The following is a 25,867-nucleotide window of genomic DNA, read 5'->3' on the forward strand; positions in this document are numbered from 1 at the left end:
CCAGATGTTTTAGGTGGAAAATGATCAAATCTAAGTGCTCAGTGTACTTTTATGCATAAATAATACTTAAGGGACTCACATCTTTAATCAGTCAAATTTTTTTGTAACTTTCAGTTTCATTTCTATTACCCCCTTTTTAAAAAAATTTGACTGTTTTCATTTCTACCGTGAGAGCAGTTTTACCTATTTATAACATTTTGGTCTTCATATTTACTCTCTCTGTTGTTACCTCTTTAGGTGAAATAGAAATAAGTGAAATATGTAATATGCTCTATCTAGTGTAGACCTTTGTTTTCTATTTTTTAAAACTAAGACCTGTCTTTCTGATTAAAAGGGTAATATATGTTGATTACAGAGAATTTGCTAAAAAGCAGATAAGAGAAATAAAGTTATCTATAGTCCCCAAAGGATTTAAACACTGTTAAAATTTTATTGATTTTTTTCTCCTTTTGCTTATATTGTACACACATTTTGGGGTTCTGCTTTGTTTTTGTTTAACATAAGCAGTTTTACCTATCTTTAAAAGTTCTCTGTAAACATTTTCCTCAATGCAAATTATTTTACTATGTGGAAAACTATAATTTTTACATATCTATTTCTATACTACTGGACATTTAAATTGTTTTCTGTAGCAGAATGTCTTTGGGTATAGGTTTAATTAGCCCTAGCCTTTATCATTTTTATTGCAAAAGTTTTAATGTGGTTTATTTTGGGGTTTGGTGTATACAAATTTAAAATATTTTCATAGTCAAATTTTCAGTGTTATTCTTGTGATTTATTTCATTGTTTTTGAATATAGAAAGCCCTACCATACCCAGAGATCTAGTAAACTTCTTGTTTTTAAAAAACAGAAAATCTGACATTGTGAGGAAAATGTAATGCATTCATGGTATTTGTTTATTCTCTTCATTTTAGGTTGGCTGTGGTGCTGGAAATAGTGTTTTTCCAATACTGAACACCTTGCAGTGAGTTTTATTTAGAGTTTTCTCCTACAGAAGTTTGCATATTTATGAGATGTTGAGAAATTTTGAAAAAATGTTGTCATGTATATGCCAGTGGTGTTCTTAATTCCCACATAAACAATAACTAAAACATCTTCCAAAAAAAATCTCAGTGAATAATTTACATGAAGTTGGAATTACTCTGAAAATGGTATTTCACAGACACGGGTTGTCCACCATGTGTTTGAAGCCTGCGTTTATGAGGATAAGAAGACAAGAAAAGAGCAAGAGTTTTTTTTCTTTCTTTTTTTTTTTTTTTTTTGTGTGTGTGTGTGTGTGTGTGTTTTTAACTAAGTTATGAATTGTTCAACTTCAGAGATAGCTTGTTCCTCCTGGATACTTAGATATCATTTTACACATAGAAAATTGAGTTTAAAGTTTACACCTTAGTCCTCATTTTATTTTGTTGTATTTTCTGAAGCAACACCCTATATAAGACTTTTGCACATCAGATCATTGTGTCTAGGCTTGAGATTGTTTGGAAGTGGAAGCAACTAATCATAAATCTTAAAAAAGAAGAGCAGCTGATGGAGACAGTGATATTCTCCTTACCTTCCCCCTTGTTCACCATCTCACCTCTGTGTGTTAGTATTTCCATAAAGAAGAATATATACCTTATAAAACTCGCCATACATCTTTTACTATGCTGCTTTGTCAAGTTGTTTTTGTTTTTTTCAAAGTTTATACAATAGTTTTCACATAATTTTTTCTCTATAAAACCAGCCATAAGTACATTTCCATTAGAGGAAAGGGGATGGAAATCACCCATCATCCTAACATAACCACTGATAGAATTTTCATTTATTGTGCATAATTTTTAATTTAACAATGTGATCTTTTAAACTTTCTATTATGAAAATGTAAAAGCACTGGAAAATCAAAGACAAGGACCGGGAATTTCCATAAACCCACTGCCTCGTTCAATAATTGTTAACATAATGCCAACATCATGACACTTTATGTTGATTATTCAGGTGTGTCACCAAAAAAATCAGAGCATTCTCCAACACTTCTATAAACCAAACATAATGAATAGTAATTCCCTAGTATTATCTAATTCATGACTAGTTAAAGTGGCCAGGCACAGGTGAATCTGGTAAATTTACAGTTTTGAATGCCCTTTCTTTTTTTTGGGGGGGGGGGGGATTTTTTTACCTTTTTTTTTTCGTATTCTGTTTTCAATTTTCCAGTTTCGGGGCTGAAACATTGCCAGGTTCCTTCACCCCAATAATATCTGAACTTTTAATACACTTAAATACACTTTATTGGCAATTAGATTGCATTTTATTTTATGGCTGTTCTCAAGGTATTATTTGTCATCTCATTTCTTTATTCCTTATCTCTCCAGCTACTCTTTTTATATATCTTGGGGTAAAGAGCATATTTTGTCCCAATATGATTTTCCAGGTTGTCCCATAGTACAATATAGAGCTCAGTGTGTATCGACTGCTCAATCTCCAATTCCCCATGTGTTAGTTGTAATGATTCCCTACTTGTTAGTTGCATTTTTCCCTCTGTACTTCTCCCTCCAGCTAATAATTACAAGTTCTTTTCCCCTCACTTCTGACTCTTTGCTTCTTGGCTGTGTCTTTCTTTCTTCATATGTTTTAGAAATCATGGTAGCTCAATAACTTGAGATAATTCATTCATCTTTAAAAGACAACCAGTGACTAGTTTTCCAAAAGATGGGCTTAGTCATCCCCCCAAATCAACTAAGAAATTATATTCGTCACTTTTGGAGAGTATAGGATTAATATTTTACCCTTTCAGAATACCTTACCATAATTAGACCTCTGGAATTGGAGGTTAGGTCATTCTCCAAGGATCATTTGATTCTTAAACCCCCTGCCAAGAGAATGCTTGGTGGTGTGGTAGTAGTAGTGATATTTGCACCTGCTTGCTTGGATAAGGGCCAGGGCAGTCAACTGATTTTACAGAAAGTCATTGAGTGGTCACAAGACTTCAACTTGGGCTGCTGATGTAGTGGGAATTCTGTCTCAGAGGTCATGCTGCCGTCCTGGTAGGATATGTGCAAGTGGCACATGCTTTCTTTTAGTTCCTAGACTGTTCTATATCTTGTGGGTATTCAGTAAATATTCAAAGGTAGATTGCAGAACTTTTATTAATAAGCTAAGTAAACCAGGGTTCAAAAAAGCATTTTTAGTTATTTTGAAGTTTTTAGAGGACCATGTTAGTTTTTTAGTTCCTGAAAGGCCAAGGCAGATATCCTTTAATAATAGTGGAAGTAGTAATATTAGCAACAACAATATAATAATGACTAACATTTACTGGGTGCTTACTCTGAGTCAGGTACCTTTCCAGAAGCTTTACTATGTGAGTTCATTCAGTCCTCATAACCACTTTAGATGACATATTTATCTCTCTTTTAAAGATGAGGGGACAGAGCTACTGCAAATTTAAGTCACATCCTCAGTCATACAATTATCCCTTAAGTCACTAACTATCCCTTGGTCACACAATTAAATGGTAGAATCAAGACTCAAACCTTTAGCTGTCTGGTTCCATAATCCTCATCCTTAGCCATTATACCACATGTGCAATTTGCATCTGAGTGGTAATTGAGACCATTTCAAACACATGTGACCACCTAGAAAATTACAAATCACATTTATATGTATTTCACAGGAAGCAACAGGGGTAAATGGTGGAATGAAGTATATTGATGAGATGGATGAAAAAATATCAAGCAGTTCAGGTTTTACGTTTGGTTCAGTACCAGTTAACTTTTCAAAACCAAGTCTTATTTATTATACTTCAACTTAGACAGATTTTAAATTGAATGCAAATTCCTAGTGCCACAGAATAAATGAATTATATGTGAACATAGTATTCATCAGTGAGTAGCATTTAAGAGTATAATCTGAGCCTGGGTGAGATTTTGCTAAATTCATATTTGTGCTTATGAATTGCCTCTTGAATCAAATTAGAGGTTCTAATTTTGTGCTTCCAGGCCTGCCTTTATGTCTTGCCACATACCAGCTTGGGCTCTCCAGGATCAGCTCTGCTTCTAATTCCTGACATGTGATTTCCACCTCTAAACTGTCATACCATTGCTTCTTCTCCTTACTTAGCAATGCTATCATCCCCCTTCAGAACTTTTAAGACTTATGGTGCTGGCCCTCTCTGCATATCCCAGCTAGACCATCAAGTGCACAAGAGCCAGGACCATACTTAAAATTATTGTTGAATGATATGGTGACCTCTTTCTGTGATTCAGACATGGTTCTGTACAACATGACTCAAGAACTATTTGATACCAGCCTGCAGACAATGATCAGGAAGGGTACTGGCCCACAAAATCCACAGTCCATTCCTACCCATGATTAACCAGCCATTGTTACTATATTTCAAAGTAAGGCCAAACAGAATGTATTTAGGTTCTGAAGAAACCAGTTAAAATTAGTTAAGATTTTTATACAGATAAACATTCCCCTGCAAAAAAAAATGGAATTTATTTATATATTATAAACAGTTGCAACTAAGTCGTGGATCAAACTCACAGAGTTAATAATTATCAAATCTAGGATTTCAACATAGGTCTATTTGGCTCCAAGAACCATACTCTTACAATTGTATTGGACAATTTTATTTATTACTTTGTATTCTAATGCTTGGTACATATATGATGCTCAATAAATGTTTGGCAATAACTTAGAAACACAACTAAGAATTACTATGTTAGCATTTTATTTTTTTTTAAAAGTTTATATATATATATATATATATGTATATATATGCTATTAAAAAAGTATGTGGGTCAGTGCAATGGCACATTCCTGTAGTACCAGCTCCTTGGGAGGCTAAAGAGGATCGCTTGAGCCCAGGTTTCAAGGCCAACATAGGCAACATAGTGAGGCCCTGACTAAAATAAAATAAATGTGCATATGTGTTTCTGCCCATTCGAGCTTCTGTGAGAAGCCCAAGAGACAAATGAGTAATACAGAAAGGAAGAGGAATGAAGGAAGAGTCTGGGAGTCCTTGGAAAAGGGTAGGACTGGCCAAGCTAAGGAACTACAGTACATGCTGGGGGGAAAAAGGAGGAAGGTGGAGCAATGTTGGATGTTGGCCTTGGAGATTTCCCATGTGGGAGTATGATGACTGCCAGGACCATACTTAAAATTACTCTTTAAAGACATGGTGACCTCTTTCTGTGATTCAGACATGTTTCTGTATAACATGACTCAAGAATTATTTGATACTAGCCTGCAGAGGCTGATCAGGAAGGGTACTGGCCCACAAACTTCCTAGTACATTCCTGCCCATGATTAACCAGTCATTGCTACTATATTTAAAATTAAAGTCAAACAAAATGTATTTAGATCCAAAAGAAGACAATTGAAATGAGTTAAGATTTTTTATAAAGCAAATAGGCCCAACTAATGGGGGGCCTTAAAACTGGAACAGGAGCTTGAAAGTTACCCTATAATTAATAAGTCTCAATCAGTACAGGAAGTGATATTCAAAAAGGAGAAATGACAAGCCAAGTGTCATCCAAAATTCTATTAAAGAAGTAGTTACCAATACATCAAATCTATAGTTTGCTTTCTTCTAGCCTGACCATGTTTGGACTCTAGATTTAAATACTTCTTCCTTTTTCATAGGAACACCCCAGAATCCTTTCTTTATTGTTGTGATTTTGCCTCTGGAGCTGTAGAGCTTGTAAAGGTACACTTTATATTTTCTTTAAGGAGTCCATTTAATAAGGTCAAATTTATTTGCTTTTGAGGAATTCTTTTGAAATGTTTCTAAATCAAATATTATCTGTAACCATTTTAACTGAATTTTTATGACTTCTGAGAATCATGTCATCGACTGCCTAAGATATTAATTATCCTAAAGCAATAGAACTTGTCTTAAATTTTTTAATAACTTTTTTTAAAATTTATTATTTCTTTTATGTGGTGCTGAGGATCGAACCCAGGGCCTCACACATGCTAGGCAAGCGCTCTACCATTGAGCCACAATCCCAGCCCCAAACTTGTCTTAAATTTAAGATAGATTTAACTGGTAGACCTAGAAAAGCCAACAGCACACAGAGATGACCAAAATGGTAGTGACCTACAAAATTCATGTCTATGAGTGTGACTGTACTCCAAACAACTTGTTTAAGTTCAAAGGAGATCAGTTAAAATTAGTTAAAATTCTCATATGGGTAAACAAGTTCCCACCCCCAAAATTGAAATTTTCTGTTAAATCTTATTCATATCTGCCTCTAAAGCCTCCACATAGTCTGGCACAGTAGACATTCATTGAATTAAAACTTCAGAAAAATATCTGAGAAGGCATTTAATGCAAATCCAGACTGTCCTAGACTATAAGAAAAACAGTGGAAAACCTAAGATTATTGCACAAATCCCTGAATGGTAGTGAGCACTACCTTAGAATGAAGAGACAATTTTAACAAAAAGGAAAGGAAATTTTACTAACAAAAATGTACAATAAACACATAGTTGAGTAAAACTTTCAGCACTAAAAAATGACAAAATCATGGAATTTGCAGGGAAATGGATGGCACTAGAGCAGATTATGCTTAGTGAAGCTAGCCAATCCCTAAAAAACAAATACCAAATGTCTTCTTTGATATAATGAGAGCAACTAAGAACAGAGCAGGGAGGAAGAGCAGGAAGAAAAGATTAACATTAAACAGATACATGAGGTGGGAGGGAAAGGGAGAGAAAAGGGAAATTGCATGGTAATGGAGGGAGACCCTCATTGTTATACAAAATTACATATAAGAGGGGAATGGGAAAATAAACAAGGAGAGAAATGAATTACAGTAGATGGGGTAGAGAGAGAAGATGGGAGGGGAGAGGAGGGGGGATAGTAGAGGATAGGAAAGGTAGCAGAATACAACAGTTACTAATAGGGCATTATGTAAAAATGTGGATGTATAACCGATGTGATTCTGCAATCTGTATTTGGGGTAAAATTGGGAGTTCATAACCAACTTGAATCTAATGTATGAAATATGATATGTCAAGAGCTTTGTAATGTTTTGAACAACCAATAAAAAAAAAAAAAGTAAGTAAAAGCCAAGTGCAGTGGCACATATAATCCTAGCTACTCTGGATGCTCAGACAGGAGAGTCACAAATTTGAAGCTAGCTTAAGCAACCTTGTCTCAAAAAATTAAATATTGTAGCTAGGTGGCACACCACTTGCCTAGCAAGCATGAGGTCCTGGGTTCAATCCTCAGTACTGCAGAAAAAAAGAAAATTAAGTAAAAATTAGATTTCTGATAATAAGAGTAATTCTTATTCATTGCAAACATTTTCCATAGTAAAAAAATAAAAAACAGGGGCTGGGGTTATGTGAGACACTGGGTTCGATCCTCAGCAACACATAAAACTAAAGATAAGATATTGTGTCCATCTTTAAAAAAATCTTAAAAAAAAAACAAACGCCTAATGGAAAAGAAATAAATACACCAGTAATCACACTTCCTAGGGTGAATCAACATGATGTGTTCATGTATTTACTTCTGGTGATATTTCTGTAGACAAATTGTGTGTGTGTGTGTGTGTGTGTGTGTGTGTGTGTGTGACTAATGCAGTTTTTTTAAATTATAGCTTTATTGAAATATAGTTCACATACTATCCCATTTTGAAGTATACAATTCAATGGTTTTTAGTGTATTTAGAAATGTGCAACCATTACCATTATCTAATTTTGATTATGTGCTATAGGATATTTGTATTTTAAGCCAAAAGAGATGGAAAAAGCAGTAGGAGAGTTGAGGAATATCTTAGTGCCTCTAAACAATACAGGCTAGTCCTCTAACAACTGCCTACTGACTCATAAGACCTGCCCTACTCCTAAATTCAAAGAGGGATTACGAAAAATATTTGTTATTAGATCTAGGTACTAGACTTAATTTTTTTAGGTCAGCCTGAACTAAGCTAATAGAAAAATGAACTGGCAATAAAGTGTATTCATATTTACAGAGAGAAGACTCTTGGGAGAAAAAGTAAAAATTTGACCTTTTTATTTTTTAAAAATCAGCTAACTCCTTTTTTTTTTCTTTTTCTTTTTATTCCTTTATCATGACAGTCACACTCATCCTACAGAGCAGCCCAGTGTTCTGCCTTTGTTCATGATGTGTGCAATGATGGCTTACCCTACCCTTTTCCAGATGGGATCCTGGATGTCATTCTCCTTGTCTTTGTGCTCTCTTCTATTCATCCTGACAGGTAAATGAAGACGAAAGGGCAAAGCAAATGTGTAAAGCTTCTTTATCACTAGTGGTTTTTGAAACTATCAAAGCAAAAATGACAATTCTTGAGTTTATCATTTAGTGAACTACATTATGTATAATATGCAGCCTTTTAAATGCAGTTTTTTCTTTTTTCAGACTTTAAGAAAGAAACTGGTCAAACTACTTCATTAGCGAGCTTTCTGTCACTGTCAGAATGAAGTGAACATATTCTGGCAAGACACATACCTATTAAAAGTGACAGTGCTTCAAGGAAATTACAAATTCAGAACAGCCTAATAGACTCCCAAGAGGGAAATTGTACTTGGTGATCAGAAACAAACATCTTTGATTTAGCATCTCCCTAAATGTTCGTGAAGAGGTGGGCTGTGGATCTGTTTGGCTTAACACAGGTCTGTTGATGGGCTTTTGAACTTTTGTTAAAGAAGCCCACTAAGAAATTAGAGGTCATAGCAATTTGTTGGATTATCCGTAGACCTTTATGATTTAAGGTGGGCCCAGTGCCATTATTCAACTATATCTGCATATATAAATATAGATAAAGTTGTTTTGTTTTTGTTTGTTTTTTCCACAGTGCTAGGGATCGAACCCAGGGCCTTGTGCATGCTGGGCAAGCACTCTACCACTGAGCTATATCCCCAGCCCCCTAAATATTTATGACTGAGATTTTTATGTTTGCACAATATTTTAAAGCTGTAAATGCAGCTTTTCTCTGGAAACATAAAGAGAATATTACTACCAATTATAATGATCACCTCTTTTAAAATTGTGCCACCTTCTGTGTATTAAAGCATATGTGTGACAGGTGGCAGGACTTGTTCTTTTATAAGGTTTCTTAAAACTGTTTTTTTTGCAGTATCCTGGTAAGAGATACAGGCCCAGATCACCAGATCAAGCACTTTATGTTTGATGACTGTGACCCTCTCCCGAAGAATCTGAGTTACTGCGTGCTTCTTTCTTTGCAATTATGAGATCACTAGGATGCTTTAAAGTTGTTTTACTTTCCAGAGATAAGCACTTTGATTATTTTGGAATAAGAATTAGATTTCCAAATAAATCTGAAAGAAGATTCTACCTGATATATGTACCTGGTTCCATGAAGCTAACTTTTCCTCAGCTTCTATACCCTATTTCATTTCTGCTAATCTGTTAATCTATTGGCATTGTTCAGGAACTAGTAGAAAATGTCATCTATGTTTTTTGTTTCTTTATATGAATAGTTAAAAGGTTGGTGTAGGTGGGTAAAAAATAATATTTCCTATTTGGTACCCATAACAGGAAATGTATAAATTCAAAATAAGACTACATAAAAACTATTTGAAATTAGTTTAGATCATGTATTTTCTCATTATTTGAATTGAATGTTAAAGAAAAGGGGAAGTAGATGTCTTAGGAATGATTGTTTTTATAGTACAGTATTTCATTTTGTTTTTTTAAGAAAATAAATTCAGATATATCATGTCAGTACCACTTTCTAACCTACATGGAAATGATCTAAAAATTAAGTGGATGAGCTGAGTGTGATGGCACATACCTGTAGTCCCAGTTATGTGGGAGGCTGAGGTGGAAGAAATACTTGATCCAGGAATTCAAGAATAGCCTTGGCAACATAGTAAGACTGTGTCTCAAAATAAATCAAATCAAATCAAAGTAAATTTATTAAAAGGGGGACAATGGTAAGTGAAAAGGCAAGGCAGTATCTTTAGAATCATTTAGGATCATAATCATGAATTTGCCCCTAGGAAAGTTCTAGAAGAGTAGCTTGGCAGCTTGGAAAATCCAGACACAAATAAATAGCCAGCAGTTCAGCTAGACCCTGAGTCTGTAGGTTCCAGCTGAAATGAAAAAAAAAAAAAATGTAGGATGCTACAGGGGGGGAAAAAAGCTAGTTGTCCTGGTTATTGAAATGAAAGTATAAGATACTTCCTGTAGATCCAAGCATAGAGTAGATAGTCTACAAATACTCATGTTTTAAATCTCTTCTTTTCCTCGTCCTGTCCCATCCTTCCCTCTTATCATCTCCCTCCAGCAGAGGAGAAGATAGCAGAGTCAGCCCAAGCAGGAAAAAGAAAGAAAAGGGGCTTTGTCCCATTTTTGTCTTGTTTACCTCTTCCCCAGCCTGGTCCCATCTGCGGTTCTCAGGAAGCAGCTCTGGAACTGCAGTCTGACCCAAAACCAGGATGCTCAAGAAGAACAGCGCCCTGCTCCTTACCTTTATCCACAAGCCCAGACATTAGAGGATAGTTGGAGGAAAGGATGTGCAGACGGAGCTGGCTGTGTATTTTGAAGTCCATGGTTTTTATTTTTTTGCATTTTAGTTTCATCTTTGTTTTACTAACAATTACAGAACTTTTGCTATATACATAAAACATTTATCCTGAAAGTGAATATTTTAAGGGTTAGGTATGGTTTTCTTTCATTGACAAAGCCCAAGGATATAAGCACAATATGAAAATGATTTATAATAAACAAGGAAAAAATATATTTCTTTTTCCATTTCGTGTACTTACGTTCCCATTTTTTAAAAGGACTTTTCACCTAATCTACAATCTCTGTCATATTTTTCTTGTTTTCATAGTAGCTTTCATTTTCTCATCATCTACTTCCTTCATAACATGATATAATATGGCTTACACCCCTCTTTTCCACTGAACAGTGTTTTAATTTACATATTAAAGTAATTGGAAGTAATTTACATATTAACAAATCTAAACTCCTCGTTTTCAAAGTAGAAAACGTCAGCAGCTTTAAGTAGCTTGGATAAAGCAGAGACGACAAGGACAACACAGGCTGCCATTTACCATTCTCTGCCCATGGCAGACATTGATAATCAGTTTTGTACTTTGATTGTCATTCCCAGTGGGCTCTGTGAGTCCTGAACAGAACTCCATAGGCAACTAATGCCACTCACTCAATATTGACATGAGATCTGAATCTGCCATCCCTGGCGCATAACAACACATGCACCATGAACAAGTAACCCCAAACACAAAGTTAAGCAATTATAAGGAGTCATATTTGACTGCAAGTCATAGGAGTAGAATAAAAGGAAGAAAGCATAAGGCTTTCCAGTATTGAGGTAGGAATTGAGGTGTGAATAAAATTTAAATAGGCAGGGATTAAGGAGAAGAGATTTTTTTTTTTTTTTTTTTTTTTTTTTTTTTTTTAGAGAAAACCATATAAGCAATAGTTTCAATAAGGAATAGGTGCTCAGAACCAAGCATGTAACAGTGTGGCTAGAGGAGGGGCTTCAGATTGGGAATAGTAGAAAGGATGTTGGAGGGATTCATTGGGGTCATTAGTAAGAGATCTTAAGAACTCTGCTAAGAAATAAAAATTTGCCCTATGGGTTAAAAATTACAAAAATTTGTAAACAAGGAGATTGATTGTCAAAACCACCATTTTAAGCAGAATAATTCACTGATAATGTGCAGAAAGAATTGATGGGAGAATAAAAAGCATGTTAGGAAGTGAGGGGTCTGTACTAAGGGAGTTCCAATGGGGGAAAAAATAGAGAAAACAACAAAGATGTCATTAAAAAAAGAAAAAGCACAAGAGAGAGGATGTAGAATTTAATGCCCACATAGATAGGATAGAAGAAGAGAAAAATTACCTCTCCTTCATGAAGTGAATGAGAGTACCTGTGAACAAAAAATTAATCAAAAGAATGTACTCATTTGGGGGAAAGATAATCCCTGTCTGGATAATGTACAATTTGAAATGACTGGCGTTGTTTTTATTTTGCAAGGAAAATGAAGTATCTTCACTTTTTGTCTCCCTCAGAACAACCTTGCTTTGCTTATATATTAAGAGACATCTAATGGTTTTGCAGTTCAGCTTTCGGCATCATATATCAAACTGTATGAAGGATCATTTGGGTGATTTCTTGAAACTGTAGGGCTTTTGAATCTGGTCATTTAGCAAGTCAGTGGCTTTTTTGGGGGAGGTGAAGGGTACCAGGGATTGAACTCAGGGACACTCAACCACTGAGCACACATCTCCAATCCTATTTTATATTTCATTTAGAGACAGGGTATCACTGAGTTACTTAGTGCCTCACCAATACTGAGGCTGGCTTTGAACTTGGGAGTCCTCCTGATCCCCTAGGCATGTGTCACCACACCTGGCTCTTTTTTTTTTTTTTTTTTAATTCCTTCTTTACACAATATGTTTGTTTTTGTTGCCTTTACACTGATGATTTAAATTTCTTTGGCATTATTGAGCTTCTCTGACTTTGTTTTTAAGAAGGTTAAATCTGGCAGAAGATTTCCACAAACAGGGTATCTTGCTTTGTTTTCAAAGGATGCAAGGTGTTGTGAACCGGCTGTCGAAGTTACTGAAGCCTGGGGGAATGCTGTTATTTCGAGACTATGGGAGATACGATAATACCCAGCTTCGTTTTAAAAAGGGTAATGATATATTCAGTTTGGGGTTATTTTTATGTGTTTTAAAGAATGTTCTGTTTATCTATTTCATGTCAGGTGGTTTGGGGTTTTTGTTTTTTAAGAAATACCAAGTGTTTCTTTTCTTTCTTTTTTTTTTTTTTTAGGGCATTGTTTATCTGAAAATTTTTATGTTCGAGGAGATGGTACCAGAGCATATTTCTTTACAAAAGGTATGCTAACCTACAAGAGGAAATAATTATCTTAAAAAACTCTTTTTGGGTATTATTTGCATGGAGAAACCCAAAAGCTATAAATTTGAGGCTTTAGTCATGATTAAATATTGGATAGCTTCATAGTTTGGTGCTTGTAATCTACATAAAAACTTGAAAATGGCCTTTTTGCCTTTTAATCTTCTTCCAGTTAAAACTACTTTAAAGAATTACCTGCTATACTCTCAACTCAAGTAAAGGTGCAATATGTAATTTTGGAGATATTGTTAGCCTGGATATGAAAAATTGATAATATTCCACAGCCAAAAGAGGGAATTTTATAAGTCTATAGAAAATTACTTACCTCTAGTCAATTTCTCATTTTAAAAAAGCATTTCTGACAGTACCAAATGAATCCTGCATTCAAAGACTTCCCCAAACTTATGTAAGTACTCTTAAAACGTATCATTTAGGGTCTCTGTAAACCAACAAAAAAGCTCAGAAAGGTGGCACTTCTCAAATATTGAAAGCAGCAACCAATAGTTTTGTGTATCCATTTGTGCCTGCTTGTTAGTCTGTTTATGCTTGGTATATTTTTCTAAGGTAGAAGAAACCTGTTTGGTTTCACAGATTCCTTCACCTAGTTGTATTGGACAGTGTTTCTTGGTATAAATGAAATTTGAATGTCAAACATTCCACTAATATTCCATTGTTCATTACCTCCTCCTTAGTCATATGTCCTGTCTTTGCCATTTTTGTCTCACAGGGGAAGTCCACCGTTTGTTCTGCAAGGCTGGGCTAGATGAAAAGCAAAATCTGGTTGATCGTCGCTTACAAGTTAATAGGAAAAAACAAGTGAAAATGCACCGAGTGTGGGTTCAAGGAAAATTCCAAAAACCATTGCACCCAAGTCAGAATAACTCCAAATTGATATTTTCATTCTTTTCTCACGACTGAACTATGTACCATGATGAAGTACAAAGCCAGAAGACTACACTATCCAAAGGCTCCTGCAAATCTTTCATTTCTCAAAAAACAATAAGAAGAAGAGAATTTGTTTCCTTCTGTCTTATCATGGGTGGGCTCTTCGTGCATTTGAAGCACATTTAAGTAATTTGGAAGAGTGTACCACTTTCTGTGTTTTCAAAACTTGATACCCAAGCTTGTTTGGGTTTATTACATCTAACAATTTTGCTTTTCCCTGAGTTTTTAAAACATTCAATTAAATTACTAAAATAAATCAGATGATTTTGAGAAACCATAACCTGCCATTTTTTAAGAAGCAGAAAAATCATCTTCTATATTTATATATATAGGCTTAGTAAAGCATTTTTCCCAGTCAAGCCCTCCTCCGTTGTCATCTCGTGGCAGATAGGTAGTATGTCATGTTTATAGGGAAAGCTACAAGCCCAAGATCAAGATATATTATTATTTTTCCCCCAAAGCTTTCTTTGTTTGTATGTTCGGTTTGGTTTGGTATTTTTGTTTTTTGATTCAAAAACTATTATGTCTGAAGTGCAATTTTAGTTTCTCTTTCTTTTCTAAAATTGGGAAAGTATGGCCAAGCTAACATTACTTTTAGGCTATTCTTAGATGTACAAGTTGTTGTAGACTCTCTTTAGGACAACTGTCATAACCAAGAAAATTCCTATAGCAATTAAAGATTTATTTACTCCACTGCCTCAAAGGACACATGTTGGTTTACAAACTTCACTTTGTAAAAATGGAGTTTCTAAGATTGGTCTTTCATTACATAATATTCACTGAGTACTTTATGTTGTGCTGAATTATGTAAAATAATATAATCAATAAAGATCCAGCGCTGTCTTCGGGGAGTATAAGTAGAATCTAGGTGGCAAAGCAAAATGTGCATATCCTAAACCTCTAAATCATGATATAAGATAATATATGAACAAATACTCACATGGAGAACTCATTAGCTAGTGAACTTTGATTGTGAGTCCCAGCATCTGGAAGAAATGGGCAATTTCTTGAAAGGGCCATCATTGGAATAATTAAGTTCCATCTGTTTTTCCTTTTCAAATTATTTGAAATACAGTTTTCTAGAGGAGTAGAATCGGTCCAGCTTAGGTCATGGGTTCATCTCTTATTGAACTGAGGCAGGGCAGCTTAATTGATTTACCACCAGAATGTATGAGTGGAAGAAACTTCCTCAAAGGAAAATCAAAACCCTGTTATCAAAAAGAGGAGGATGGATGTTGGTCGGTCACCATCAACATATCACCTAGTAGTGGTAACACTTGTCATAGTTTTAAAAAGAATCAGGCTTCTGGGAGGAGGTGGGCTTCAGGCTAATCCTTGGACTTTCTGTCCTCAGAATAAGACAAGTCTTTTGGTGTGAAATGTTAATGATGGGGAATAGTAGAGAGAAGATGGGCAAGAACGAGTCAGTTCGGAAACAGTCTAGAATATCAGTGTGTTGACTTCTAGTTTCAACTGGAGCCATCTGAAGTTGATTTCTGTTTCATACTTGCTATAGTGTTTTATAAAAGTGTTAGAGAGATTTGTTGAAGAGTTGTCTATACAGTGGAATGGAGTGAGTCAGAAATCAGTAGCAAAGAAGACCACAGAAAAGTTTTTGCATAAACTTGCCTTGGTGGGAAGTCCTTAGAAGTATAGTTATCAATTTCTGTTTAAATGTGCATGCATCAGTAAATGTAAGAGTAAAAATTTGCCTGAGACTCTTAACTCGTATATTTCATAATTAAAGTGTACATTTAAAAGCCAAACTAGTCAGGAAAGTATTACATACAACAAGGGCAGTTTAGATAAGTTAATGTTGCTATGGGAACCCCAGCAGATCTTCTCTTGTCTCCATTTAAAAATCATGGCCCAAGGTGGTTTTAAAAACAACAGAAGGTAAAATTATTCTCACATTCTCACACATGTAAATTGTACTGTCTCTCTCAGTTCTAAATAGCAGATTCAAGCCAGGCTCTTGACTGGCACAGTAAAATTCAGCTTCGTGTCTTTCTATAATGTATTACAGCATGTGAGTTAACCTTTAGAAGCTTCAAAAATACATCAACCAAATTTGGACTGTGAGACACAAACCAGGCTGTCTTGGGCTTTGTCCAGCATAGACCTCCTATTCCACATGGCCGCACAGCAGGCCTTTCCCGGTGTCTTCTGCTTGTCCACTTAGTCTTTTTCTTTTCTAACTTACCTGCATCAACCTCCTCCTCAGGGTTTGCTGACAGGCAAAAATTCAGATTTGGGCAGAAAAAGAAAAGGGCAAGGCCTATTTGGAATTTTGCTTATACATATGGAAAATTCATAAAGTGTTAAAAATGTATCTGCTTGGGTATTAGCTTAAAATATTTGATAACTACTTGAAATTCTAATTTTCCCCTCACCTCCATAAAGCGGGGACCAATTGGTTTATGCATAGTCTGAGATCTAAAAATTCATCTTCTGAGGGAATACCATATTCTTTTTAACAGAAAAAGGTGTATTTATCCTCTAATACCACAGCAACAATAAAATATATTTAAAATGTACCCTCCGTTTCTCTCTATTTCTAAAAATTCACTTTTGAGCATTGTCCAAATGTAAAAATTCACATGAAGAACTACTTTAGAAGGTTGTGAGAAAGTCAAGATAACAGTTTCTATTATTGCAAGTTTTGCTATTCAGAATGTCACATTTGTCTACATTGAAACACCCAGTTAACATTGACTTCTGAGAACTTATTTGCTTTGCTTGTTTCAGTTCCATATGCTTTGTCTCCAAATTGTGAACACATCCGGGTTTCTACCATTATGTAATTCTAAATCATTGCAGTATTCTAGTTTGTATGTAAAAATTTCCCCATATGCAAATAGCTGCCCTCCTGTAGGCCAAACTTAAACCCATCTGAACCATCTAGATTCAGGTAAGTTGAATTCTTGCCCCAAAACTCCATATGTAGTATCCTGGTTGTCTTTCCATCTCATCAAAGTTCTGAAGCCTGAATATATCACACATTGTTACTTTTAATTGGTTCTAATGTTTATTATGCTCCTCACAAGTGCAGATGACTTCACATTTGCATCGCTAATCGACTTCTTTCAAAGCCTCTGTTCCTCCTTCCCCCCTCTATTAGTCACCAGTAGACTACGTTGTTGTGGGTATTTTCCCACTTGTGAAAGCACACTTTAAATTCTAGAGCACTGAATATATATATGTGAGGTATTGTTAGTAATAACAGCATTTACAATCTACAAGGCAGCACACACAGTACTCAACAGATACTTTTTCAAAGGTTTTATGAGACATTGTGTGAGAGAAACAGTATCATGCTGTGGAAAAAAGTATTGCCTGGGAGTCAGAAAGCATGGGTCCTAGTTCCTATTGAACCACTTACCTACTCTCCATTTAGCTGTGAGTGCTAAATTTTGTATACACTGTACACGGTCCTTCCTTTAATCCTCAAGCTCCTATGAATTAGCTTTTATTATAGCCATTTAACAGATGAGACTGGGGCTTTGAGGTGTTAGGTAACTTGCTGAGGAAATCAGAGCTATTAAGTGTCAGAGCCAGAATGTGGACTCAGAACTATCTGATTCCAAAACCTCCCCTTCATCCTGCACTTTTAATTGATGGGCAAAAGTGCTGCTGGAAAAGGTACTGGAGAAGAGAGGGCTCCTGAATCAAGTGACGAGCTATGTAGCAATGGGCAGGAGTTTGGATCAGACTGTCTTCAAGGTTATAGCTCATTCTAGATCCAGTCATTCTAGGAAATAAGTAGGCTGCCCTTGTCCACAGTTAAAATTGGAAAAGAAAGGAACAGAGAGGAATGACAAAGCAAAAAGCTTTCAATCAGTTCTTTTCAGCATTCAGCTTGGGCTCATTTCTGCTCTTGCCCCACCCCCTTCAGGCTTCAGCCTTGTGTTTGGCATCCCTCCTAGCAGAGCACTCCTCACTTGCCTGTTCCTCACTTAAAGGAAAAAACCATTCTGTGCTATAAGGGAGGAAAAGCGATTAAAATGTCTTCAAAGAGATTCAGCTCTATCGTAATCTAAAATATGTGAAATCAGGAAGTGTCAATAATAATACATGAGTAAAAACATCTTTATTTAAAACCTTGTATGTACATTAATGCCACATTAATGCCAATTCAAGCATGAAATGTTGAGCATTTCTTGGAATATGGTCTGGGATTTGAGAGGCTCAAAGGTACCTGCAAGATGGCTTTGGTGTAGTTATAAATATAAATAGAAGTAAAATAACAGTTGTATCTTCATTTATAATGAATCCGTATTGTGGTCTCAGAGCTATAGAGGAGAGTAGATGCCAAAATCTGTCTTTCATTAACATATGCCTTAAATGACAGGGAAGAGGTGTTGAAGACAAAATTAATTTTTCCTATGAGTATGAATCAGCAACATGCAGTAACAAGCAAGTAATAATAGTTCTGTGGTGAATTCCTACAGAGAGTAAGAAAAATAGCATCAAATCGAAAAAGCAAGTGCACCTGCAGGAGGGGCCCAGGAGGCCACAGAACACAGCTCCCTTGAGCATCATGATCTCAAAGGGTCTCAGAGCACAGTGATCCTAACTTAGCAAATTGGGTTGGCATGAGATGGATGGAACACATTAAAAACTCCAGATGGTCAAAGACAACCCACCCTCAGCTGCCGCTAGAGCTCATGAAAGGCAACCTACAAGGCACAACTACTTGGCTAAGAGCTTAAAACAACAGCCTTTGATTCTCCAGTGCCTGTGGTTTCACAACCACTTAACCTTTAGTAAGGAACAGCCAGAGGCAGGTGAATGAATAAATACATGTTAACATTTCATAAAGAGGGGGGAAAAATCAATACTTTAGGAGCACATTGACTTCAAGCAGTCACAAATAGTGTCCAGGTAGCTGTGTCTTTGGCATCCCAGTGATCTATGTCTTTAACTTTGATTTTTTTCCAGCAGGTAGGCACTAAGTTGAGCCTGGAACCCCAGGAAAAAAAGAATGATTTTCTATCAGATGTTACCTGCCAAATAAAATAAGCCATTGATTGCTTCCTAAAAAGCTCCAAGCATCATCACTCCTACTTGGGCTATTGAGGTTTGGTTAAGGAAGGTAGGAATTTTGTTATGTTTAGAAAAGTTCTTTGGCAATCTTTCCTTTCCTTTCCTCTTTTTTTTTTTTTTTTTTTTGTTGTTGTTGTTAAGACAGGGTCCCTCTGTGTGGTTGCCCAGGCTAGTCCTGAACTAATGAGCTCAGTTGAACCTCCCACCTCAACCTTCTCTGGCCGTGTTTTCCATCCATTGCTCCTTTTTGTGACTCTTTCTAATTCATTGCAGAAATTAATTTTTCCTAAGTTAATCATTATATATCATCTGTTGTTTTCCCCAAAAATATTGGGGAAGGGCAGTCACCTTTCATTGGGAAAAAGCACTAACACTATATGACTTCCTAAAATTAGCAATGAGCCATTGTGGGGCTGGGGTTGTGGCTTAGAGTAGAGCCCAGTACGTGTGAGGCACTGGGTTCTATCCTCAGTGGCACATAAAAATAAATATTATGTCCATCTATAACTAAAAAAAAAAAAAATAGCGATGAGCCACTGTTGAGTCAATTACATTAGTGAGTTTTTTATTTTTTTATTATTTTTTTTAATGCTATGTGCTTAGCACAAGCAACATCATGCAATTACTGCCTCATTTCTCTCAATTCCTGCCTCCCAAGAGTAACCTGTCTTTCTCCTAAGGCTTGTGCCCAGCTCCCTCAGATTCAGCCTAGATAGTGGCCCCCCAAGCAGTATTTGGAACTGAAAATCACCTGAAAGAAAATGGCTAAAATTGCCAGCATCACATGCTGCACTGAAGCAAGAAGGAAATTTCTGCCTCCAGGGATAATTGCTTTTTCTCATTGCTAGTATTTCTTCCTCACAGCCCTCATTTATTTTAACACATATATTCCATTTTGACTTTCCAGAAGATGTTTTTAAAGTTATTTCTTTCGAAAGAATCCAAATGAAAGATAAAATTCAGGATCCAGAAAAGTATTTATCTACTCATCCTTTCCATGAATATATCCGTAATCAACCAGTCTCTGTGAGTGTCTCTTCATTTGCAGCTTTGTTTCCTATTAGAACACTTGGGCTCTGGAGATTAGTGAGACAAAGCTTCATTATAACCATCCTTGTTTTACTCCATTTCTTATGTGCTTTGCCTTCCTAACTCACTCTCCAGGTGCTTCTTTCTCTTGCCAAATAGTGCAAGGAAATACTTTTGCAGATCTTTTATTTACTTTAGAAAAAAACATTGATCCAGGCTTTCCCATTCGGGAGTGCTGCTCATTTCCTGACTGGCCTTTCAAGTATGGCTCAGCAGCAACTTAGGGATTTGTTTGCTATCCAGAGAGAAGGGAGCTGGGTGCCCAGCAGCCCTGTGCTGAAATGAAAATTATGTTCTGTTGATTTCCTGGGTAAGCAAGCTGATGTTTTCCAAACATAGATTTTTCCCCCCATTCCTCAAAGCTTTTTATTACATTTGACTTTTTAAAAAAAATAATGTCTGTTTACATGTATTTATTTCTAATTGACACAGTAATATAGTAATAGTGCATATTTATGGAGTATAGCTTTGTTTTTTGTTTGTTTGTTTGTTTGTTTGCCATGCTAGAGGTCTAACCCAATGCCTTCTGCATGCTAGACAAGCACTCCACCACTAAGCTACATCCCAAGGCCATAACTTAGACATTTTTACAAAACATTTTGGTTTTATTTTTTTTATTAGTGCATAATAATATATAGAATAGTAGGTTTCACTGTGACATGTACATAACATGAAAAAGACATTTTAGTAGCATTGTTTCTCTTCCAAGTACACACAGACATTGATCATGTGTACAAGAAAATTCTCAAGAATAAAGAACTACCTCTTTGCTGCTTTTCACTTACTATGTGACATGCTGCATAACACCTGCAGGGTTTACCTCTACTCCAATTTCATTGCCAATTGCCTAGCGTGTTATAATAGGAGGCACTGTAATACTGAAGCCATTTGGCTAAGGCTACCTCACATTTCTAGGTCTCCAAGGTTGTGGAGGTAATGAAGCCTTGGCTCTTACATGGTTCAACATTTTTGTACTTCACATAGGGTTGAAGGGAGATCTTTTTCTTGGAGGGGAAGTCATGCTGGGGATGAAACCCAGGGCCTTGAGCATGCTAGGTAAATACTCTATACTGAGCTACATCCCCAGCCCCCTCATGTAAGTTTTTAAAGTTTTATGTACTTCCTTCTTCCTGGTATATTTACAATTGCTTTATTCTAGTTATGCAACTGTATACTATAATTATGCTTACATATGAATATAAATTACTCTTGGTTCATCCTACTTTAGGGAATTTACTCATAGTTTGTTACAAGGTCAGTAACTTTCCAAAGAGACAGACTAGAGCCTATACTTTTATACAATAATGCTTTTTAAAAAATGTTTATTTTTTAGTTGTAGTTGGACACAATATCTTTGCTTCATTCATCTATTTTTATGTGGTGCTGAGGCTTGAACCCAGGGCCTTGCACACGCTAGATGAGCGCTCTACCACTGAGCCACAACCCCAGCCCTACATTAATGCTTTTTTAACATTAAAAAAAAATGTTTGGTCTAGGAAAGTTGAATGATAAGTTGGATATAGAAACACTGACAAATCAGAGATACTGTCAGGTGTGAGTATTGTCGTTTTGAAGGGCTTAATCTATAATGTACAGTAATATGACAAATGAAATACCATATTCAAAAAGGTAAGTAACAGCTGCGGCTAGGGTGGCGGTGGTGGTGGTGGTGGCGGTGGCGTTGGCGGGCTTCGGGCTCAAAGCGCGAGGCACCTTAGAGCAGCTGATGCCAGGCAGTGGGCGGAGCAGGAGCCTCCCTGGCCAGTTGTGGAGATGGAGAAAGAGTTTGAGCAGATCGAAAAGGCCGGGAGCTGGGAGGACATTTACCAGGACATCGAACGTGAAGCCAGTGACTTCCCCTGTAGAGTGGCAAACCTTCCTAAGAACAGAAACCGAAACAGGTACCGAGATGTCAGTCCCTTTGACCACAGTCAGATTAAGCTACAGCAGGAGGATAACGACTATATCAATGCTAGTTTGATAAAAATGGAAGAAGCCTAGAGGAGTTACATTCTCACCCAGGGCCCTTTACCTAATACGTGTGGGCACTTCTGGGAGATGGTGTGGGAGCAGAAAAGCAGGGTCATGGTCATGCTGAACCGATTGATGGAGAGAGGCTTATTAAAATGTGCCCAGTATTGGCCACCAAAAGAAAAAACAGAGATGATCTTTGGGGACACAAATTTGAAATTAACATTGATCTCTGAAGACATCAAGTCATACTATACAGTGCGACAGTTGGAGCTAGAGAACCTTGCGAATCAAGAAACTCGAGAGATCTTACATTTCCACTATACCACGTGGCCTGACTTTGGAGTCCCTGAATCACCAGCCTTGTTCCTGAACTTTCTTTTCAAAGTTCGCGAGTCGGGGTCACTTAGTCCAGAGCCTGGCCCCATAGTGGTGCACTGCAGTGCTGGCATTGGAAGGTCGGGGACCTTCTGCCTGGCTGACACCTGCTTCTTACTGATGGAAAAAAGGAAAGACCCTTCTTCCGTGGATATCAAGAAAGTGCTGCTGGAAATGAGGAAGTTCCGGATGGGACTGATCCAGACAGCTGAACAGCTGCGCTTCTTCTACCTGGTCATGATCGAAGGTACCAAGTTCATCATGGGAGACTCTTCAGTGCAGGAACAGTGGAAGGAGCTGTCCCACGAGGACCTGGAGCCCCTACCCGGGCATGTGCCCCCACCTTTCCAGAGGCCCAGGGAAATCCTGGAGCCACACAATGAGAAACGAAAGGAGTTCTCAAAACATCAGCGGGTGAAGGATGGGGCTGAGGCGGATGAAGATGGCCCTATCAGTGAGGAAACTAAGACACCCTTGAGGCACCCCCACAGCATGGACAGCATGAGTCAAGTCACTGAATTTAGAAGTCGGAAGCGTGGCAGAAGCCTGCGCTGGCAGGTGGCCCTCTCTGCTAAGAAGCAGCAGTCCAGGAAGAAGAAAGAGGAGCCAGCACTCGAGCTGACCAGCTGGAAGCTCTTCCTGGTCAAAATGTGCGTGGCCTCAGTCGTCACTTTGGGTGCATATCTCTGGTACAGTTTTCTGTACGATAGCAGCACCTAACCTAACCTTCCTCCACCCACCTCCGCCCACTGTCCGCTCGGCTCTCAGAGCCGGTCCAACTAGCAGGCTGCCATGGTAGGAAGTATTGGGAATGCAAGACTATGCCCTGAGCCTGCTGTGTCGACCTGTTCTGGCAAGGAGGACGGTTGTGAGCAGTCGTATGTAGTGACTGTGGGTCACGTGAGGAGGTGGAGCGCTGTTGTAATATATGATGAACACTTGGTATTTAATAAGACTCTCAATGGGAGATTACTTTGTCCTGGGTCTTCTCCCCTGTTACCTGGTAGAACCTTGTTCTGGGTCACTGCTTTCCCTGGGTGTATTAAAATTGTAAGTGCTTCTGTGTCCCCCATTGAATACCATGTGCTTGAAACAAGAAAGAAAAAAAAAAAGGTAAAAGTCAGAGCTCTTGGCATAGACAAGGTCCACTTGAAGAAACATTGTATCAGTAGAGAGACAGGGAATCCAGGGTTGGCCATTCATTCCTCTGAAGCACATTCAGGTATAGTTAGTCACCAGTAAGACAGGATACCAGCAGAAGCAAGTGGGATTCTAGACTTAGAGTAGGCAATGTTTGCAGGCAGCTTAGCCAAATACTGTTCCAGTGACCCAAAGAGAAATGCAAGGTTAAGGAAGACTGTAGCAAGAGTGACTTGTAACTAAGTCTCAGCAAACCAGACTGTATGCTTAAACACTGAGCTGGGGGGGGGGGGGGGAAGCCTTTACTGAGCCATGAAAACAGGAAGGCCAAACACAGCTCTTTTCTGCTTGCCTGAACTATAGTTCTGCCTGAAAAATTGTTAGTAAAGCATTTTGTCTTGATATGTTTTAGAAGAGCAAACTCTGATCTCTGATTCTTCTTTTGATTCCAGAGCCCTTGGGATTTTTGTGTTTGTTTTCCATCAAGAATGTCACATGAATTTATTGACCCTCCAGAAACCTGGAAAGATAGGGGCAACAACTCAAGGAGAAATATACTCAGAGAGGTGTGGGAAGAAGGACTCTTTGGCCCAGCCAGATCCTTCCCCAGAGTGAAGGAGGAAAGTCTGGCTCCTACTTTGCAGAAGGGAAATCAGGTATAATAGAGTAACCAAGTGATTCAAAATTTCAGTTCCTCTATTAGGAAATAAATAGGGGGCAAGTAAAGAATACAGACTAAAATAGCCCACTAGATAAGACCACCATGTGAAATCACCATGCTCTGGTGAGGTCTGTGAGAGGCACCCCCCAAATATTCTTTGTTTCCTACCCAAATTTTAAACCAAGAAGAGACACATAATATGTCAACAGATGAAGATTAAAATGCAGATCAATTACCAATGACACTGATACTGGAAGAAAAAAAAAACCCTTCTTAGGGTGTATTGAAACAATTGCCTCCCTAATATTGAACCCCAGAGTCAGAACCCACAACCAGACAGCCACGGGACTCAAGTGAAGACCATTAGAGCACTTTCCTCCACTAAAAAGAGTGAAGAAGAGCTAAATTCATTTTCTGTATGGACTTACTAGGTAAGTCACTCCAACCTTCCAGGGAATAAGGAAAGATACAGAGATCAGGAGTCTTGGATCGGTTTTTGCCCTTCCATATGGCAGGAAATAACAGACATGGGAATTACTCAAACCTTTTAAGTGCTGAGTAAAGCATACCCCACATACACTGAGGCTAGAGCAGTGTTGAGTGGACTTCATTTTGTCCCTTTGTTACTTGCTGAACAGTCTGCTCAGAGATGCACTGTCACTTTCTTCAGCATTTACCTACAAGCCTGCGGCAGCTCATCTAGCCTATAAACATTTGCCTTAGTGATGGATGGGATCTGCAGGGTGTAGGCCAACACAGTGCATGATTAGAATACTGGGAACTGCAAACAAAATGAATTTCCGAAGTTATAACCAGTGACTCATTCTGGGAACCCTACTACACTTAAATCTTTACTAGGCTGCTAAATAAATGGCTAGGAGGTCTAGCAACTCTATCTTGCACCATTTCCACATGACTCTAAATGAATAGCTGGCTCTATATCAGTTTCTCAAACTATCTGAGTTGAAGGACAGTTGTTGCTTTTTGTTTCATTTGATTAATTTCCAGTCTCAGACCAATTCTTTGTGTAAAGCACAGTAAAAGTGAATTACCAGAAAATAAAAATAAAAACAAAGGTATACTCTAGTTCCTGCCACTTTGATTCTTGTTTTCTGCCCTCCCTGACAATCTTGCCACCTTATTACCATCCAGTCAGCCAGTAAATATCAGCATAGAGTCAGGCTCTCCTCTAGGTTTGGAGAATAAAGGGATAAACAAGAAAAAAGTAAAGATAGATGAAATACAAACCTGAGATCTTTATTAGATTCAATAAATAAAAATTATTCAGTTTCTGCGCTTACCAGAATTCACTGGCCAGAACCCACCCATAGTTTGAACTGATTTTCTCTAAGTCATGGGGATTAGACTAAAAATCTGTTATATCATGGTTCTTGTCCTGCTTGGCCTCCAGAGCTGTTATCTCTTTTTATCTCAGGATCTATAGTGCCAGGATCTGGGCTCTTGTACCTAGAAAATGTTTGATCCAAATGTTAAGTTGCTTTTCCCTGCTGTCTTTTTTTTTAAATTAGGTATTTATGACAGCAGAATGCTTTTTGACTCATTGTACACAATTGCAGCACAACTTTACATTTCTATGGTTGTATACGGTGTAGCACTGTACCATATGTACATGTACCTAGGGTCTTTTTTCACACAATGATCATTAAGTATGCAAAACCATACCTCAGGGGCTAGGGCTGTGGCTCATTGGAAGAGCACTTGCCTGGCATGTGTGAGGCACTGGGTTCCATCCTCAGCACCACATAAAAA

General features: G+C 37.4%; 1 protein-coding gene and 1 pseudogene across 1 annotated transcript in view; both read left to right on the forward strand.

Annotated features, from left to right (window-relative positions):
* Mettl8 (methyltransferase 8, tRNA N3-cytidine) overlaps positions 1-14,509 on the forward strand; it is a 94,691-nt gene extending 80,182 nt beyond the window's left edge. The window contains exons 5-10 of the mRNA XM_027946112.1: positions 916-965; positions 5,624-5,687; positions 8,072-8,211; positions 12,537-12,643; positions 12,784-12,849; positions 13,595-14,509. Of these exons, the coding sequence (XP_027801913.1) occupies positions 916-965; positions 5,624-5,687; positions 8,072-8,211; positions 12,537-12,643; positions 12,784-12,849; positions 13,595-13,785 (618 nt within the window). The 3' untranslated portion in view covers positions 13,786-14,509. The remainder of the gene's footprint in view (positions 1-915; positions 966-5,623; positions 5,688-8,071; positions 8,212-12,536; positions 12,644-12,783; positions 12,850-13,594) is intronic.
* Positions 14,510-21,699: 7,190 nt separating this feature from the next.
* On the forward strand, positions 21,700-23,016 carry LOC114101237 (tyrosine-protein phosphatase non-receptor type 1 pseudogene; annotated as a pseudogene).
* Positions 23,017-25,867: the final 2,851 nt, after the last annotated feature.

Source organism: Marmota flaviventris, chromosome 11, assembly GCF_047511675.1.
Source record: "Marmota flaviventris isolate mMarFla1 chromosome 11, mMarFla1.hap1, whole genome shotgun sequence".
Lineage (NCBI taxonomy): Eukaryota > Metazoa > Chordata > Mammalia > Rodentia > Sciuridae > Marmota > Marmota flaviventris.